This window comes from Zalophus californianus, chromosome 3 (assembly GCF_009762305.2).
Source record: "Zalophus californianus isolate mZalCal1 chromosome 3, mZalCal1.pri.v2, whole genome shotgun sequence".
Classification (NCBI taxonomy): domain Eukaryota; kingdom Metazoa; phylum Chordata; class Mammalia; order Carnivora; family Otariidae; genus Zalophus; species Zalophus californianus.
This window is the reverse complement of record NC_045597.1, coordinates 73,313,947-73,332,879: the sequence shown is the minus strand read 5'-3', so window position 1 is coordinate 73,332,879 and position 18,933 is coordinate 73,313,947. Positions and strand designations below refer to the sequence as shown.

The 18,933-nt window shown below is 40.6% G+C and overlaps 1 protein-coding gene across 2 annotated transcripts in view; it reads right to left on the bottom strand.

Moving 5' to 3' along the window:
- Window positions 1-18,067, bottom strand: part of FLT3 (fms related receptor tyrosine kinase 3) — a 72,279-nt gene extending 54,212 nt beyond the window's left edge. Inside the window, exon 1 of one of the 2 annotated variants that reach the window (XM_027589965.2) lies at window positions 17,951-18,067. In XM_027589965.2, coding sequence (XP_027445766.2) covers window positions 17,951-17,993 — 43 coding nt within the window. In that variant the 5' untranslated portion in view covers window positions 17,994-18,067. Of the gene's footprint in view, window positions 1-9,392; window positions 9,481-17,950 lie in introns of those variants that run through there. The other variant, XM_027589966.2, reaches the window with a different exon arrangement.
- Between the last annotated feature and the right edge of the window lie 866 nt (window positions 18,068-18,933).

The following is an 18,933-nucleotide window of genomic DNA, read 5'->3' as shown; positions in this document are numbered from 1 at the left end:
TTGGTGAGGATGCAGACAAAAGAGAAGCCTTGTGCACTGCTGGAGGGAATGTAAGGTGGTACAGCTACTGTGGAAAACAGTATATATAGTAGATTTATATCTATCTATCTGTGTATCTCAAATTTTCTTTACCCATTCTTCCATCAATGGACACTGAAGTTGTTTCCAAACCTTGGCCACTCTAAAAAGTGCTGCAATGAACCCCTCTGGAAAACAGTATGGAGATTCCTCAAACAGTTGAAAATAGAGCTACCATACGATCCAGCAATTGCACTACTGGGTATTTACCACAAAGATAAAAATGTAGGGATCCGAAGGGGTACGTGCACCCCAATGTTTATAGCAGCAATGTCCACAACAGCCAAACTGTGGAAAGAGCCAAGATGTCCATCGACAGATGAATGGATAAAGAAGATGTGGTATATATACACAATGGAATATTATGCAGCCATCAAAAGGAATGAGCTCTTGCCATTTGCAACGACGTGGATGGAACTGGAGGGTGTTATGCTGAGTGAAATAATTCAATCAGAGAAAGACATGTATCATATGACCTCACTGATATGAGGAATTCTTAATCTCAGGAAACAAACTGAGGGTTGTTGGAGTGGTGGGGGGGTGGGAGGGATGGGGTGGCTGGGTGATAGACATTGGGTAGGGTATGTGCTATGGCGAGTTTTGTGAATTGTGCAAGACTGTTGAATCACAGACCTGTACCTCTGAAACAAATAATGCGATATATGTTAAGAAAAAAAAAAAAGAAGATAGCAGGAGGGGAAGAATGAAGGGGGGGAAATTAGAGGGGGAGACGAACCATGAGAGATGATGGACTCTGAAAAACAAACTGAGGGTTCTAGAGGGGAGGGGGGTGGGGGGATGGGTTAGCCTGGTGATGGGTATTAAAGAGGGCACGTTCTGCATGGAGCACTGGGTGTTATGCACAAACAATGAATCATGGAACACTACATCCAAAACTAATGATGTAATGTATGGTGATTAACATAACAATAAAAAAATTTAAAAAAAAGAACTGTAAAATATTTAAAGGTAGAAAACAATGTATTATTATATCTGGGGAAAAAAAAAGAATACCATACAATCCATTGATCTCACTCTTAGGTATTTGCCGAAGGTATGGGCTATGTTCATGACCCAGCAATTGCACTACTAGGTATTTATCCCAAAGATACAGAAGTAGTGAAAAGAAGGAGCACATGCATCCTAATGTTCATAGTGGCAATGTCCACAATAGCCAAACTGTGGAAGGAGCTGAGATGCCCTTTAACAGATGAATGGATAAAGAAGATGTGGTGCAGGGTGCCTGGGTGGCTCAGTTGGTTAAGCGACTGCCTTTGGCTCAGGTCATGATCCTGGAGTCCCGGGATCGAGCCCCACATCGGGCTCCCTGCTCAGCGGGGAGTCTGCTTCTCCCTCTGACCCTCTTCCCTCTCGTGCTCTCTGTCTCTCATTCTCTCTCTCTCAAATAAATAAATAAAATCTTTAATATAAAAAGATGTGGTGCATATATACAGTGGAATATTACTCAGCTATCAGAAAGAATGAATACCCACCATTTGCACGGACATGGATGGAACTGGAGGGGATTATGCAATAATGACTTATGAAATAAGTCAAGCAGAGAAAGACAATTATCAGATGGTCTCACTCATATGTGGAACATAAGGAATAGCACGGAGGACCACAGGGGAAGGGAGGGAAAACTGAATGGGAAGAAATCAGAGGGGGAGACAAACCATGAGAGACTCTGGGCTCCGGGAACCAAACTGAGGGCTATAGAAGGGAGGGGAGTGGGGGAATGGGGTAACCGGGTGATGGGTATTAGGGAGGGTATGTCTTGTGATGAGCACCGGGTGTTATAGTCAACTAATGAATCGTTGAACGCTACATCAAAAACTACTGATGTACTATATGCTGGCTAACTGAACATAAAAAAAAAAAAGAAATCTATGTTCACTCACAAACGTGAAAAAAAAAAGTGCTGCAATGAACATAGGGGTGCATATATTTCTTTGAGATAGTGATTTTGCTTCCTTCAGACATGTACCCTGAAGTAGAATTGTTGGATCATACGGTAGTTCTATTTTTATTTTTTTTAGTAACTTATATACTGTTTTCCACAGTAGCTGTACCACCTTACATTCCCTCCAGCAGTGCACAAGGCTTCTCTTTTGTCCACATCCTCACCAACACTCGTCATCTTCTGTCTTTTTAATGACGGCCATTCTAACAGGTGTTAGATAATACTTCATTGTGGTTTCAATTTCCATTTCCCTAATGATTAGTGATGCTGTCCTCTTTGGAAAAAAGTGTCTATTCATTTCTCTGTGCATTTTCTAACCAGATTTCTTTTTCTTCTCTTCTCCTTTCTCTTTCTCTCTTTTTTTGTTGCTATTGAGTTGTATGAGTTCTTTTCATATTTTGGATATTAATACCTTATCAGATACATAATTTGCAATTGTTTTCTTCCATTCCATAGGTTACCTTTTCATATTGTTGATGGTTTCTTTTGCTATGCAAAAGCTTTTTAGTTTGGTGTAGTCCCATTCATTTATTCTTGCTCTTGTTGTCTTTGCTTTTGGTGTCAAATCCGAAAAATCTAATCTTGCTAAAACTGATGTCAAGATTACCCCCTATGTTTCCTTCTATGAGATTTATGATTCAGGTCTTACGTTCAAGTCTTTATTCCATTTGAGATTTTGTATATGGTATAAGAGAGTGGTCCAGTTTCATTATTTTGCACGTGGCTGTCCAGTTTTCCAAGACCTTTATTAAAGAGATTATCTTCCCTTGATTATATACACTTGGCTCCTTTGTCATTAGCCATATGTGCATGAGTTTATTTCTGGGCTCTTTATTTTGTTCCACTGATCTATGTGTCTGTTTTTATGCCAATACTGTACTGTTGAATACTATAGCTTGGTAATAGTGTTTGAAATTAGAAAGTATGATGCCTTTCACTTTGTTTCTTTCTCAAGATCGCTTTAGGTTATTTAGGGTCTTTTGTTGTTCCACACAAATTTTAGGATTGTTTTTTGTATTTCTGTGAAAAATGCCGTTGGAATTTTGATAGAGATTGCACTGAACCTGTAGATGTCTTTAAATAATATGGACATTTTAAACAATATTAATTCTTCCAATCCATGAGCATGGAAATTATTTCCATTTATTTGTCTTAGTTAATTTCTTACAGATTTTTTACTTCTTTGGTTATATTTATTTCTAGCTATTTTATTCTTTATGATGCAATTACAAATGGAATTCTTTTCTTAATTTTCTTCCTGATAGTTTGTTGTGAGCGTATAGAACAAAGAACTGAATTTTATATATTGATTTTGTATTCTACAAGTCTACTGAATTTGTTAATTAGTTCTAACAGTTTTTGGATGGAGTCTTTAGGGTTTTATATATGTAATATCATGCCACTTGCAAACAGAATCAGATTTACTTCTTCCTTTCTGATTTGGATGCCTTTTATTTCCTTTTCTTGCCTAACTGCTCTGACAAGAACTTTCAGTACTATGTTGAACAAAAGTGGGAAGAGTAGGCATCCATGTCTTCTTCCCAATGATAGAGGAAAGGCTTTTTAGCTTTTAATCACTGAACATATTAGCTGTGGGCTTGTCACATATGGCCTTTATTACATTGAGGTATAGTCTGTCTAAACCTACTTTGTTGAAAGTTTTTATCATGAATGGATGTTGAATTTTTTAAAAAGCTTCTTCTGTATCTATTGAGATGATCATAGGGTTTTTACCCTTCATTTTGTTAATGTGGTGTATCACATTGATTGATTTGCAGATGTTGAACTGTCCGAGCATCCCCGGAATAAATCCCACTAGATATGGCATACGATCTTTTTGATGTATTGTTGAACTTGGATTGCAGATATTTTGTTGAGAATCTTTGCATCTATTTTCATCAGGGATACCGATCTGTAATTTTCATCTCTTGTAATGTCTTTGCCTGGTTTTGGTATCAGGCTTGTGCCGGCCTCATAAAACGAGTTTGTAAGTGTTTTCTTCCATTCTTTTTTGAGGAGGAAGAATTTGAGGAAGATTGGTATTCATTTTTCCTTAAATGTTTGGTAGAATTCACCATTGAAGCCATCTGGTCCTGGATTTTCTTTGTTGGTAGGTTTTTCAGTACTGATTCAATCTCCTTCCTGGTAATTCTGTTCAAATTTTCTGTTTCTTCACGATTCAGTCTTTGGTAGGTTGTATGTTTTTAGAAGTTTATCCATTTCTGCTAGATTGTCCAATTTGTTGGCATATAAGTGTTCATAGTCGTCATGATCTTTTGTATTTCTGTGGAGCCCCGATGACCATTAATTTGAGCTCTTTGTAGGTAACAATTTATCTTTGTTTCACTAAAGTTTGTTTCTGAGTTTTATCTTATTCTTTTGTTTGGAACATATTCCTCTTCATTTCCTTTACTCTCTGTGTTGGTTTCTGTGCATTGTTTAAAACAGCCACCTCTCCCAATCTTCATAGAGTGGTCTCATGTAGGAGATAAACCTTATCATTCAGTCCAGGCTTAAGGTCTTGGTTGCCTCGCAAACCTCTGTGATTGTCCAAGCCATCTTTTTTGTTCTTACTGGCTCCTAATAGTAAAGGTATGCCAAGACCTGTCAGTGTATCAAAGGGGAGGATCTCAGTCAGCATCTAGATGAAGAGTGATTGGCAGCCAGACTCTCAGGCAGTAGTTTTTCAAGTGTGCAAATAGACTTCTTTCAGGAAAAGACCAGGAGCTGGAAGTTTCTGTCTGCTCCCTTTGCACGGAGTCCTGGGGAATAGCCACTTAGGAACTGTTTCTTTGTTTGCTACCGTCTTGGGGGACCCATCAATGCAAGCCCTGCTGGCCACAAGCACCAGGCAATTAAGGGGTGAGTCCTCTGAGTGGCACCCGCAAAATCCAGGGCTCCAAACATGGGCACATGCTCTTTTCAGGAAGATACTAACAGAGGAAAAATGTGGAGATGGTACTTGCCAGCCCCCACAGTCTTGGGCATGATCACAGTCAGTTCCTAGATGTGTGTTAAACTGGGAGCCTAGCCCTCAGGCTGCAAATAGGTCTCTTTAAGGGAAAGACTGGGAGATAGCATTTGTGTCTGTTGCTTCTGAACTGAGCCCTAGGGGTATAACCACAGGGAGTCCTCCCAAGTCCAAAGAACTGTTTCTTTGTTTGCTACCATCTGGCGGGGCTCACAGATGCAAGCCCCATAGGTTTTCAGAGCCATGTGTTTTGGGAGTCTGTCCCTCAAGTGGAAGTCTTAGTGATAGGAATGCTAGAGGTTGGGTCCAAACCCTTCATCCCTCAGGGAGAAGCTGAGAGCTGTGAGTTCCCTCTCGACTGTATATTGCTATGTCGGAGATTGGGTTCTGGTGAGATTGACATGTGTCTCTGCCTTTTCCACCTATTTCAATGTGGGTTTTTTCTTCATTTGTGTGATGTGTAGAAGTCACTCAGCTAGTTTCTGGATTTCTTTCAGAGAACATTGTTCCATGTGTAGCTGGAGATTTGGTATGTCCAGGGGAGAAAGTTCAGGAACCTCTTACTTACATGGCCATCTTCAAGTTTTGAGAGTTCTTTTTAAAAAATATATTCTGGATACAAGTCCCTATCAAATATGTAATTGACAAATATTTTCTGCCAATCTGTGGCTTGTCTTTTGAAGACTAGAAATTCTTAATCTTGAAGATGTCCAATTTATCATTCTTTCTTTTATGGAACATGCTTTTGGTTTTGTATCTAAAAAATCTTTGTTCCATCTAAGGTTATAAAGGTTTTCTCCTAGTTTTATAGTTTCAGGTTTGAAATGTACATTTTAGTTTTACATTTAGGTCTATGATCCATTCTGAGTAGACTTTTTAAATGGTATGACTATGGACCAAAACTTTTTCATATGATTATATTTACATGTGAATATTCAATTGTTTCAGCACCATTCATTGAAAGAGTATGATTTCTCCACTGAATTACCTCTACACCTTCATCAAAAATGACTGACTGCATATTTCTAATTTCTGAACTCCTTATACTTTTCCATTGATCTACTTGTCTATCTAGGTGCCGATTCCACATTGTCTCGATTATTCTTGCTTTATAATAAGCCTTGAAATCAAGATGGTAAGTTTTCCAACTTTGTTCTTTTCAAAGTTGTTTTGGGTATTGTAGGTCTCTTTCATTTTCATTTTAAGTTTAGAATCAGCCTATCAAAATCTGCAAAAAGCTCTGCAGGGATTTTGATAGAAATTGTATTGACTCACTGGATCAATTGAGTAAAACTGACATCTTAACAATACTGAGTCTTACAATACATACATATGGTACATCTCTCTTTATTTAGGTCTCTAATTTTTCTTAGCAATTTTTTATAGTTTTCAGTGTACAGATCTTGCCTTTCTTTATCCCTATTTCATCTTTCTGGACATTTTTACTTCAATTTCTGATTCTTAGTTATAGAAACAAAATTGAATTTCTACACTGATCTTCTGTCCTACAAACTTATCGAACTTGCTTATCAGTTGTAATTACCTCTTTGTAAGTTCTATAGGATTTTATACATAGATGATCATGTTGTTTGCAAATAAAGACAACTTTACTCCTTCTTTTCCAGTCTGGGGGCCTTTCATTTCTTTTTCTAGCCTTATTATTCTGGCTAGAATCTGCAGTACAATGTTGAAGAGAAGTAGTGAGAATAGTCACCCTTGCCTTATTTCTGATCTTAGTAGAAAATATTCAGCCACTTGATATTAAAAGTATGATGTTTGCTAAAGGTTTTTCATAGATGCTGTTACTTAATTGGGGGAGCATCACTTCTATTCCTAGTTTGCTGGGAAATTTTATTGGGAATGGATGTTGTATTTGGTCAAATGCATTTTTTGGTATCTATTGAGATAATCCTATAGGTTTGTTTTTGATTTTGTTTTTTTAGTGGCCTTTCTTTTTTATCTGTGAATGTGGTGAATTATATTGATTCATTTGCAAATGTTAACCAACCTTGCCTTCCTGAAATAAACCAGTTGGATATGGTCTATTGTCTTTTTTATATATGATTAAATTCAACTTGTTAAAGTATTGCTAAGCAATTTTGCATTTAGATTCATGGTAATTATTGGTCTGTAGGTTTATTTTTGTTTTTTGCTTCTAATATCTTCAGTTTTGGTATCAGAGTAAAGCTGGCCTCATAGAATGAGGTGAGAGGCATTATCTTCTCTCAAATTTTCTGGAAAAGTTTGTACAGATTTGGTATTATTTCCTCTTTAAATATTTAGTGGATTCCCCAGTAAAGCCATCTGCCCCAGTAGTTTTCATTGCAGGAATATTTTTAACTACAAATTCGGTTTCTTTACAGGTATAGCATTGTTTAGGTTATCAATTTTCCTTGAATAAACTTTGGTAGTATGTATCTTTCAAGGAATTTTTTCCATTAAATGGAAGTTGTCAAAGTATAGGCATAAAGTTGTTAACAGTATTTCCATATTATCCTTTCAGTATCTATAGATTCTGTAGTGATGTTGGCTCTCTTATTCCTGATGTTGGAAATTTGTGTCTTTTCTCTTTTTTCCTAATCAGTTTGGTTAGTAGTCTAGCAATATTACTGATCTTTTATTCATCTTGTTGCAATTGATTTTCTCCTTTTTTCCTATTTCATTGATTTTTCACTTTCATCGTGTTTGTTTCCCTTCTTTTGTTTACATGACGTTTAATTTGTTATTCCCCCCCTTGCTTATGCTTGAATTCCAGTTCATTAGTTTGAATTTGTAGCATTAAAAATTTAAGGCTACTAACCATTTAATAATTAATAATTTAATGCTATATTCCTCTTTAGTCCTGTTTTAGGAACATCCCACAAATTCCAATATAATGCATTTCACTTTTACTCAATTCAATATACACTCTCATTTATCTTTTGGTTACTTCTTTGACCCATGGATTATTTAGAAACGTGTTCTTTGGTTTCCAAATATTTGAGGACTTTCCATATATCTTTCTGTTATTAATTTCTAATTTAATTACCAGTGAAGTCACAGGATATATTTTGTATGTCTTGAATCTTTTAAAATTTACTGAAGCTTGTCGGATGGTCCAGAATATGGCCCAGCTTGATAAGTATATTGTGTGCACTTGAAAAGAATGTACATTCAGCTCTTGTTGAGTGGAATAGTCTATAAATGTAAATTAGATTAAGTTGGTTGATATTGTTGTTCAAGTCTTCTATAAACTACTGATCTCTTTTTTTCTATCAATTATCGAAGGAGTGTTGAACTCTCTAAATATAACTGTGGATTTGTCCATTTCTCTTGGCAGTTCAATCAGATTTTGATCCATGTATTTTCAAACTCTGCTATTAGATGCATAAATGTTTATGATTTTTATGTCCTTTTGATGATCCAAGCCTTATAGCATTATGACATGACTTTCTGCCCCTACTAATATTCTTTGCTCTGAAATATACTTTGTCTGTTATTTAGCTTCTCCAGCTTTTGCTTAGTGTTGGCATGGGATTTCCTCCTCCCCATCCTTTTACTTTTAACGTTTTTATGTCTTCATATCCAAGTTTGGCTTTATTTATGTACCATATAGTTGGGACTTGCTTTTTTTTTTTTTTACCAAGTCTGACAACCTTTTAATTGTGATGTGTAGATTATTTAAATTTAATAAAATTATTGATATGCTTAGGTTTAAGTCTATCATATTATTCTTTGTTTTCTATCTGTTCCATCTGTTCTTTTTTCCTTTTTCCTCTTTTTCTGCCTCCTCTGGGAATAAGTGAGGACATTTTATGATTCTACTTCATCTCATTTCTTGGATTATTAGCCATAATGCTTTGTTTTGTTATTTTAGCACTTGCCTTAAGGTTTATAGTATACATCTTTACCTTAATGCAGTCTTTTAAGTGCTGTTAAACCACCTCATATATAATATAAGAATCTTACAATAGTATATTTCAATTTCATCCCTCCAAGGTTTTGTGCTATTGCTATCATACATTGCACTTTGACATAAGTTATAAAACCAACAAGTCACTGCTATTATTTTGCCTTAAACGGTCAATTATCTTTCAAAGGGGTTTAGACAATAAAAAGTTTTATATTTTACTCACTTTTGGAGGTCAAATATACATGTCATTGGAAAGAATGGGGAAAAGGAGGTCAGAAAAAATAGCTGATGAAGTAATGGAGAAAATGTCCAAATCTGATGTAAATGATAAACCCACAGATCTAAGAATCCCAACAAAATCCAAACATATGACTCAGAAAAAAAACTACAAAAGGTACATTATAATCAAATTGTTTAAAGCCAATGATAAAGAGAAACTCTTAAAAGCATCCAGAAAAAAAAAGGATACATTCTGAGAGAGGACTTACATGTCTATTTGACCAGCTGAAGTTCTCACTGATTCTCAGTTCATTTTATTTTGTCTTTTCTCTCTGTTCATTTTGGATTGTTTCTATTGCTGTCTTCAAGTTCACTAATCTTTTCTTCTGCAGTCATTCTGCTGTCAACTCCTTCCATTGTAATTGCAATTTTCATCTCTAGAAGTCCAATTTGTGTGATTTTTTTTTTATATTTACTGTGTCCCTGCTTAACATGTCTAATCTTTCCTCTAGTTTCAGAACTATGTGGAATATAATATAACAACTATTTTAATGTTCTTGTCTACTAATTTTATATTCTATGCCACTCCTGGGTCCCTTTTGGATGACTGATTGTTCTCTGTGGGTTGAATTTTTAATCCTTTGTTTGTCTATTAATTAATGACTGGAAACCAGGCATTGTGAATTTCACCCGGTGTCGGATGTATTTGGTTACATATTTTTGAACATTTTTATGGGATGTAGTTAAGTTCATTGTAGACACTTCGTTCCTTTCAGGTCTTTCTTTAAGCTCAGTTGGGTAGGACCAGAACAGTGTTTAGTCTAGGGCTGATTTTTCCACTAGTGGACTTGGTCAAAACTAATAACTTCTGCTCCCCAAAAGAAGCTCCCTTAAAAAAAATGAAAAGAGAAGCCATAGACTGGAAAAAAGTATTTTCAAAACAAACAACCTGATTAAAAAAAAAATGGGCAAAAGAACTTAGGAAACACTTCACCAAACATAATATAGGATGACAATTAAGCACATAGAAAGATGACCAACATCATTAGTCGTTAGGGAAATGCAAATTAAAACCACCATGACACATTGCCACACCCCTATGAGAAGGGTTAAAAAACAAAGACAAAAAACTGGCCATTCCAAGTGATGACAATGACGTTGAACAACGGCAACTCTCACACATTGTTAGTGGGGATGAAAAATGGTACAATCACTTTGAGAGAAACTGGCCATTTCTCATAAAGTTGAATATTCACTGAGCATACATTCCAGCAATACACTGCCACTTTTAGGTGTTTACCCAAGAGAAATTAAAACCAATGCTCACACCAAAACTTATATTCAATTATTTATAGCAGCTTTATTTATAATTGCCAGAAACTAGAAGCAAACAAATGAACTTCAGCTGGTTAATGGATAAACAAACTGTGGCACATCCAACAATGAAATACTACTCAGCAATAGAATGGAAAAAAGTACTGTTAAAAAGAAAACCACAGGCCCAAAACAGAGTTATTCATGCTATGGCCAAGTCACCAAACCAGGGCTTAATACCTAACCTAATGGCAATTTCAACTTCCCTAGAAATGTAGTCTCAACTAGCCAGCCACCCAGAAATTTTCTGGTCAGCTCCAATGAGTTAATCTGTCACAAGGGCCCCCTCCATGCCCCAAAGATGAAGTAATCCACCTAACAAGACACCCTGTATGTCTCCCTAAGGGAAGGTGACCTTGTGTGAAGCAATCTTTTCTTTTCTTTTGCTAAATGTTCCATCCCATGTCTATCTATAAAATCCTTCTGTTTTGTATAGCTCCTGGAGTTCCCCTCTAATTGCTAGATGGGCACTGTCCAATTCATGAAGCACTTAATAAGTTACTAGATCTTCAATGGTACTTGACTGAATTTTCGTTTTTGAGTACTGACATACATAACAAGATGGATAAATCTCAAATAATTATGCTGTGTGAAGAAACAGACTCAAAAGTCTACATAGTATAAAATTCCAGTTACATGACATTCTGGAAAAGGAAAAATTATAGGGACAGAAAAGAAATTATTGGTCACCAGAGGTTGGAAGTGGGTATTGGGGTTGATTAACTATGAAGAAGAATAAGAGAAGTTTTGGGGGGAATGGAAATGTTCTGTATCTTAATAGTGGTGCTAGTTATATGATGACAGGTGTTGAGTAAGCTCAGGGAACCGTACACTAAAAAGGGTAAAATTTGCATTATGGAAATCGTACCTTAATAGACCTGACTTTTTTAAAAAGCCAAAGGAAGAATTTGCCACCATTGAGATTAAGGTTCTTAATGAGAATCCATTCCCAAACCCTCGTAGCACTTCCCAGAGTCCAGTTCCAAACACAGTCTGAGCAATGACGACAGCTTTGGAATTGGAAAAGTGTCCCCAGAGTGGTGTGCTTTGAAGAGACAGGGCTGGGGTGGGGGTGGGGGTAAGAGGAAAAAAAAATTAGCAACAATCAAAAATAAAATTTTAGTTAAAAGTAAAAAATCTCCTCCATGGAAAGGGTGATGGATTTAGACATTATAAAACAAATCAGAGAATGTCAGGGCGCCTCCTTTTCAGGTTCTCCAAGCTGAGTTCTCCTGGAAAACACAGAGAGCTGGAGAAGACTTATGAGGTCTGAGTTCCAAGCCCCTCTTTTGAGAGTTACCCACTTGGATGACTTTGAATTTCAGCAAGTCCTCTAACCTTTCTGGACCCCATTTCCCTCACCTGTTGTAAAAGAAGGCAGTAGACCAGACTGGTGTGGTATAATAAATATATTTGATCAGTCCTGGTTCCTGGCACAAATCTAAAACCCTTGGAATTTCCCGAGTGATAGAAGTGTCTTGTTATCCATGGTGGGCCCTTTTTGAGCACACACTGGAGTTGATGCTAATGAGGTGACTTAGGGTGGGGTTCCTAGATGGCCTCAGGATGGGGCTGATAACCAGAAAGACCAAGTAATCAGAGGGTGGGAGCTTTTGGCCCCACCCACTGACCTCTGGGACGAAGGGGGAGCTGCTGATTAAACTCCATAAATATTCGCGGACTGGGAGATTTGATGAGCTTCCAGGTTGGCAAGCACATATGTGGAGGTGCCAGGCTTCCTGGAGAGGGTGTGGAAGCCCCACCCCTTTCCCACACACCTTACTCTAATGCCTCTCTTTCATCTGGGTGCTCCTTAGTTAGAGCCTTTTATAACACACTGTTAATCTACTAAGTAAAATGCTTGTGTAAGTTCTGTGAGCTACTGTTGCAAATTGATCAAACCTGAAGCGGGGGGAGGTCATAAAAACCTCTGATTGCTAGCCCGTGGTTGAAATCCAGGTGACAGCCCAGACCTGGGATGGACGTCTGAAGTGGCAAAAGGAAGGATCTGAACCCCTAACCTGTGGGATCTGATGCTGCTTCCAGGTAGATACTGCCAGAATTGAGTGAAATTATAGGATATCTGCCGGTGTCTGAGAATTGCTTGGTGTGGGGAACACCCCCTGCAACACACACACACACACACACACACACACACACACACACACACACACACACACACACACACACCCCCTGAGGAATACAGTGAATAACCAAATTCCATCCAGAAACTCTTGGGCTACATGATAAAGTCCAAGTCCCTCATCACATCACCAAAACACTCCTTACACATTACACACAGAGCCTCTGGCAACCCAGAATGTTTTCTGAAAGCTATCCACTGAACAGTCTTCCAACAATTTTCTGAATCACAACTTTTCAAATGATAGCTACTCTGTCCCGGAAGCCTTGTACATTGTGTCTCAGCACAATGGAATGGATAGTTCCAGAATGGAACTATACTTTTCCATCTACTGCATGTTTCTTACCTTTCTACCGTTTCTTTGCTGTCCAGTTTGTGCCTGGAACGTCCTTCTCCTCCCCTTTCTGTCAACTCTTTCTTATCTTTCTAGTCCCGGCTCTGGCAGGACCTCCACTTGGAACCCTTGCCTTACTTTCTCAGTCTGGATTACAGGATCAGTCTCTGTGCATATTTCCAAAATTGCACTGCAATTTCCCTTTTATATGCCTGACCTTGTCCTGCCAACACCCCCAACATTAAACTGCGAGCTCTTTGAGGGCAGGAACCAGTACTATGGGGGACTTACACAAGTCCTAGATAAAGGCAGTGCTCAAAAGTGTCTGAGAAGGGCAGGAGGAAAACCCTGGGACTCTAAAGCCTAATGATTTCTTCAGACGTTATATACTTCCCTTTCTGCAAAGCACCTGCCTAACAAGGAATGCCGCTGTACTTTACAGGAGTTATCTGATGAAGGAGTAGGAGACTGCTTATCTCCTTTTTACAAATGAGGAACTTAAGCGCAGAGAAATTCCCTGCCAAAGGAAAGAACACATGTTTCCTAACTGTCTTGTTTTTCCTAATATATCTATCTATCTGCATTGCCTCCAAGAACAGAATCCCTACCATTAGGAAAATCCTAACTCAAGTAGCAAATCCTTTGAAGACAGAGTTCAGTGAGTATCTTATAATCCAAACATAAGTTTGTATAAATAATGACAATATCATGCTTTAGTGTAGACTGTAAATAATTTTTTGGAGGACTCTTGGCTACCATTTGACTTATAATGACAGCAGTGAAAAAATATTTTACTGTTTAAACCTAAAAAATAACAATAGTTCCTCTTTTAGGATCTTATGCAATTCCTCTAGCCACAAAAGAACACTGTGTGTGTACTTTATATTATTTTTAAATTTCCTCCACATGTGTTGGTACCCATAGAACAGAACTGCATGATTCAAATTAACGACCTTCAGTGAGTTCTACAAAAGCTTTTATCACTTGAGGACCACTGATGGTATAGCCATAGAAGGTGGCAACACATGTAAGTAAGTCACCTACATAAAAAGCTCATAGGCCACCCCCCTCCAAAAGACAGAAAAACCTTTGGCCACGTGACTATGGCTACCTAACTAAGCAGTAGCTAAGGCTCTTTTGGGAGTCATGGAAAAGTCTTAAGATCACCATGTCACCTGACAAAAACCAAGGAGCTCTACTCAGACAAACCACCTATAGTGAGATTCACAAGAGTCTGTTATTTCGGAGGGAATGAAGGATAGAGCACAGGAGCAAGGCCAAAATACACAAATTATAAAGCAGGCTAAGCTAATTTTCAAACCTCATATGCCCCCCTCCAAATTCTTAGTCCTGTCTCCACAAGGTCCCCTTCAACATCAAGAAAAATGATACGAAACAATACTTTTGAGGTTATTTGCTGTTTGTCAAATCAGAATCTTTACCCAAAGATGAAGACAGTATCTGGTGGGTGTCTGGGGAGTCGGCACGCTTGTAATCTTGAACATTGAACGTTAAGGGCTCTTGTCACACTGCTTGCTGAGTTTCACTGAAGAGTGACAAGATGACAGGAACAAAAAGAACTGTGGAGAAAGTGCTAGCACTCAGACTTCCTGTGGGCTTCGCAAGGGAGAGAGATGCTCTCTGGAAGTAAAGTGAGGTGGAAAATGTCTTCTTCCCAAGACCTAAAAGATGGCCATATTGAACTCTAGAACAGTCCATTTGTTTTAGTTTCAATGAAGAGCAGTTTCTTTCCCACAACCATTAAATACAGTATATGTACGTTTAAGTGGTTTGAGGGAACCAAAAAACCTGCGATTCCCATTGTGAGCGGACTGAAGTTTCCTTCATGGAAGCATGCTATTTTTCATCTACAGATATTTAGTGGTCAGAACAACCGTGTTGGAAGGTTTAACTAACTCAAAGGCAGCTTTGTGCTGAAGTGCTTTTCCTGGGGAAAGGCACTGACCATGCGTTTCATAAATAGAATAGAATTAGCTATTATATGTAAGTTCCTTTATCCTCAGTCTCTTTCATCCTTGTACCCCTTGTGCCCAGCACGGAAATACGTGTTCAATAAAATTTTATCAGATAAAAAAAATGCTCTTCTCTCTAATGCATGCTTCCTCCCCAACTTTCTTACCCGAAGTCCTCTCTGGTATGTAAAGTCAAGTCTTCCTCCTCCACATTTACTATCTGATCACCTGATTGTTTCGCAGTTCAATGACAGGAGAACTCAACAACAACAATGACAAAATCTTGATTAATAACCAAGAATTCCTGAGAGTGCCTTTTTAGTTATAAAAAGTAGAGCCACTCTTTCATGGAAGGCAAAGAGTTCACAACTCAGCCTCAGAGATAATTTACTATGGGTCGATATGAAGTGCCTAAGAAGAAATGGACAGCCGATCTAAATTTATATGACAGCAACAATTAGAACTAGACTTTTAGAATCAAAGGGGACCTGATTATCAGGACACCAAGTCTGGTGTCCCATCTAATCCAAACTTATTTTTTGCCCAGCGTCCCTTCCCTCCACCTCCTCCTGAATCATCTCCCCTCAGGCTAGTGGTTCACAAGAAGGCAAAGAAAGCAAAAAAAGCAACAAGGGCAGAGGATGACAATAAAATGTGTAATTCAAGGCTCTGACTATGAATTTTCCGACGTGAATGAAGGAGACAGCATCATACTAATTGAAATATTGAAAATCCCCCTCCTCTTCTCCAGTCTCAGCACATAATGCAGTTAAGACTTGGAGAGCACGTTTCCATTCTTTAAACCCTACTTAGAAAGCTTCATCATTATTCACGAGAGGTAGAGCCAACAATATAAGGGAAATGGGGATTGCATCTTATAATTCAAGGAATTTAAAGTTTTTAAATATTTTGAAGTCCTCACTTTGTTTCTCACGTTCTGCTCCTTTGCTCGAGAAAATCTGTAATACCAAGTATTGGTAAAGATGTGAGGATCTGGAACTCCCAAAAGCGGCCAGAGGGAATCTAAGTTGGTAGGGCCACTTTGGAAAACTGACAGTTTCTACCAAAACTGAATCCATGATCTGGGAATTCTACTGGTGGGTAGCACCCTAAAAAATGAGTATTTATGTCCCCCAGAAACATGTAAAACAACGTTCACAGCAGAGTCATTCCTAATTGAACAAAATTGGAAACAACCTAAATGTTCTTCAACAACAGAATGAATAAATAAATTGTATAATATACTGATACTTAGGAATAGCACTCAGCAGTTTAAAAAACAAACAAACAAACAAACCCATTGCTACTGAGACCAAGGTTGAATCTCCTAATCACAAAGTTGAGTGAAAGTAGCTGGGCATGAAAGAGTACATAGGATGATTTGGTTTACATGAAGGGCAAAAACAGGCAAAGGGATGGTATTAAATATCTGAGTGGTGGCTACCTCTGGGGGGATATTGACTGAGAGGGGGTGGGGGTAGAATTGCTATCTATATCCAAGGTTCTGTGGGTACATACACACATAAAAACTAATGGAATCGTACTGTTAAGATGGGTGCATATTTGCTGTATGCAAATTATACCTCATTTAGAAAAATCTGGAACGAGATGTAGACATTTCTGAGATTGTTCCTAAATATAAAGGAATTCAGTGCAGTTTAAATATAGTTGCAAGTACGAATCTTTGTAAGCCTCTGTATGCTATTGAAAAATTCACTTACTACTTAATGTCATACGTAACAGAGAGCCAGCTTTTTGTATTAATAGACTGAAAAACATATTGTACGTACATTTGAAATGTACATATTTACCAATTAGCAAAGGTAAATGTTTAAGAAATGCAAAAGGTCTGTTTTCCCACTCTTCTCCCCCTTATGTTACATTTCTTACTCTCTAATCCTGAATTATTTTTAACAAAAAGCTATTGGACATAATTCCTGCACGTCTATTATGAAAATAGTTTCTCTATGTGCCACAAAGACTTCAAGTTAGAATGCTCGAATTTTGGAGCTGGCGGAGAAACCCGGGCACCCCCACTGGATGGAGATGGAGGAGGACGCCGGGGCGGGGGCGGTGAGTGCCAGTCCCAAGGTTGCTGGACTGGACAGGGATCCAAGGCTCCCACAAATGTCTCCTTCACCCTAAATGCAAAACAACCCTCTTATCTTTCCGAATCGATGAGATAGATATAAAGGGGATTTTTTTCCCCCTCACATTGCTGACTATGCCATCCAGGAGATTATTTGGGAACAGTCAGCTGAGTCCTTGAAAACCCCCTTGGGGTTTAATGCCGGGATAAAAATCGAGTATAGGTAGAAGGGGCAGCTAGTATTTTCATATGTAAATCCTCTTTGCATAACATTTCCAAAGTAGCTATTCGTTGGTCCCACCGAAATTCGGCGCGGGTGGGGGTCGTTAACTCGGGATGACTAATTCTGGGGGAGAACTCAGGCGCCTTTCCCCCTCAGACTTCACTCCGTAAATCAGAACCTCAAAAGAGTCCAAGACGCCCCCCGGGAGTCTCCGGTCTGCCGAGTCGGTCCAGGCGCGGTCCGGAGCCACCTGGGGCCACCGTCCGGGCCGCGGCCTCGGCGGACAGACCACCACCCAGCGCGGGGGCCGAGCGGGCGGCAGCGCGGGCGCCGGGAGGGACAGGCAGCTGGCGCGGCCCCAGCTCCGGCCCCGGCCGCGGCCCCGGGCAGGGCGTCGGGAGGCCGCCCGCGGAGTCCGGGCCGCCGTTCGGAACGCGAGCCGAGCCGGAGCGGCGGCGTTAGAAAAGAGGGAGGACGCCGTGGGGTGGGCAGGCCGGGGCCGCGGACAAGTTCGGGGCGAGTCGGGAGGGCGCGAAAGAGGGGAGGGGCGCGGGAGTGAGGGAAGAGCGAGCTCGGGGAGGAGCGAGGCGGCGGGGACCGGGAGGCGCGCGCCCGGGTCCACAGTGCGGGGTGGGGGCGAGGGCCGCGCCGGGGGCTGCGGGGGGCAGCGAGCGGGCGTGCGGGGCCTTACCGAGCAGCGGCAGCCGGCCGCCACGGCGCGCCCACGCCGGCATGGCCTCCGGAGCCCGGGGTCCCCAGGCCGCGCCGGCCCAGCCCTGCGATGCCGCCCAGAGCGGCGCGCCCCGCGCTGCAGGTGGCTCGCTTAAGGATGCGCGTCACCGACCGCAAATTCCCTCGGACTGGTGCAAAGTGGAAGGGGGGAGGATCCCTCTCCCCACCGGCAGGGGCCGAGGCGGGAGCCGAGAGGTTGGGCCGAGCCGGGGAGCCGGTGCCTGGCGCAGCGCTGCGGCCGAGCCCACGTGCCCGCCGTGGTCCGCAGCCCGCACTCCGCGGAGCCCGGGGCTCCCCGACTGTTACGGGGTAGATGGGGCGCAGATCCGCCGGGGAAGTGGTCGGAGCTGCGTCGCGGTGGCTGGGGAGGGGGCGCGGCAAGGGCTCTGCCTTGCCCTCCCCCGCCCCCCCCAGGGAGTCCCTGAACCCTCCCGTATGGATCCCGGAGCTTGGGGACAGCAGAGAGCCGGAAACCGTCCTCCTCGCGCGCGGGGGTCTTTGAGGCCCCGGGATGGCAGCTAAATCCGCGCCACACACCCGCAGCCCTGGGTAGCGCGCGGAAGAGCAGAGGGTCGCATTTCGAACTCGGTGGATCCTAAATACGGACGGGTTTTCTTTGTCTGCCCCTCCATCTCCAAGGATGCTCAGGACCTAGTCAGTGGCGGCAACGAGAAAGGCAGCTCGGTTTCAATGTCAACCAAGGCAGTTAGGGAGGCTAAAAAACCAGCCATAGAAACAAAAGCAAAACACACAGAGGATGTTTTGAATTATCCATTCCATAATTCTTGTTCTTCGACGAATATATATCTCCAGTTGAAAATTACTTTCTTTGCAGTAAGTTGAAGATTGGAAAGCCCTGGATGCCAGTTCTGAGCCTTCCCCTAGCTAGCCCTTTGACCTCACAAGCCGCTTGCCCTCTCAGTCCCCGCTAACTCACCTGTA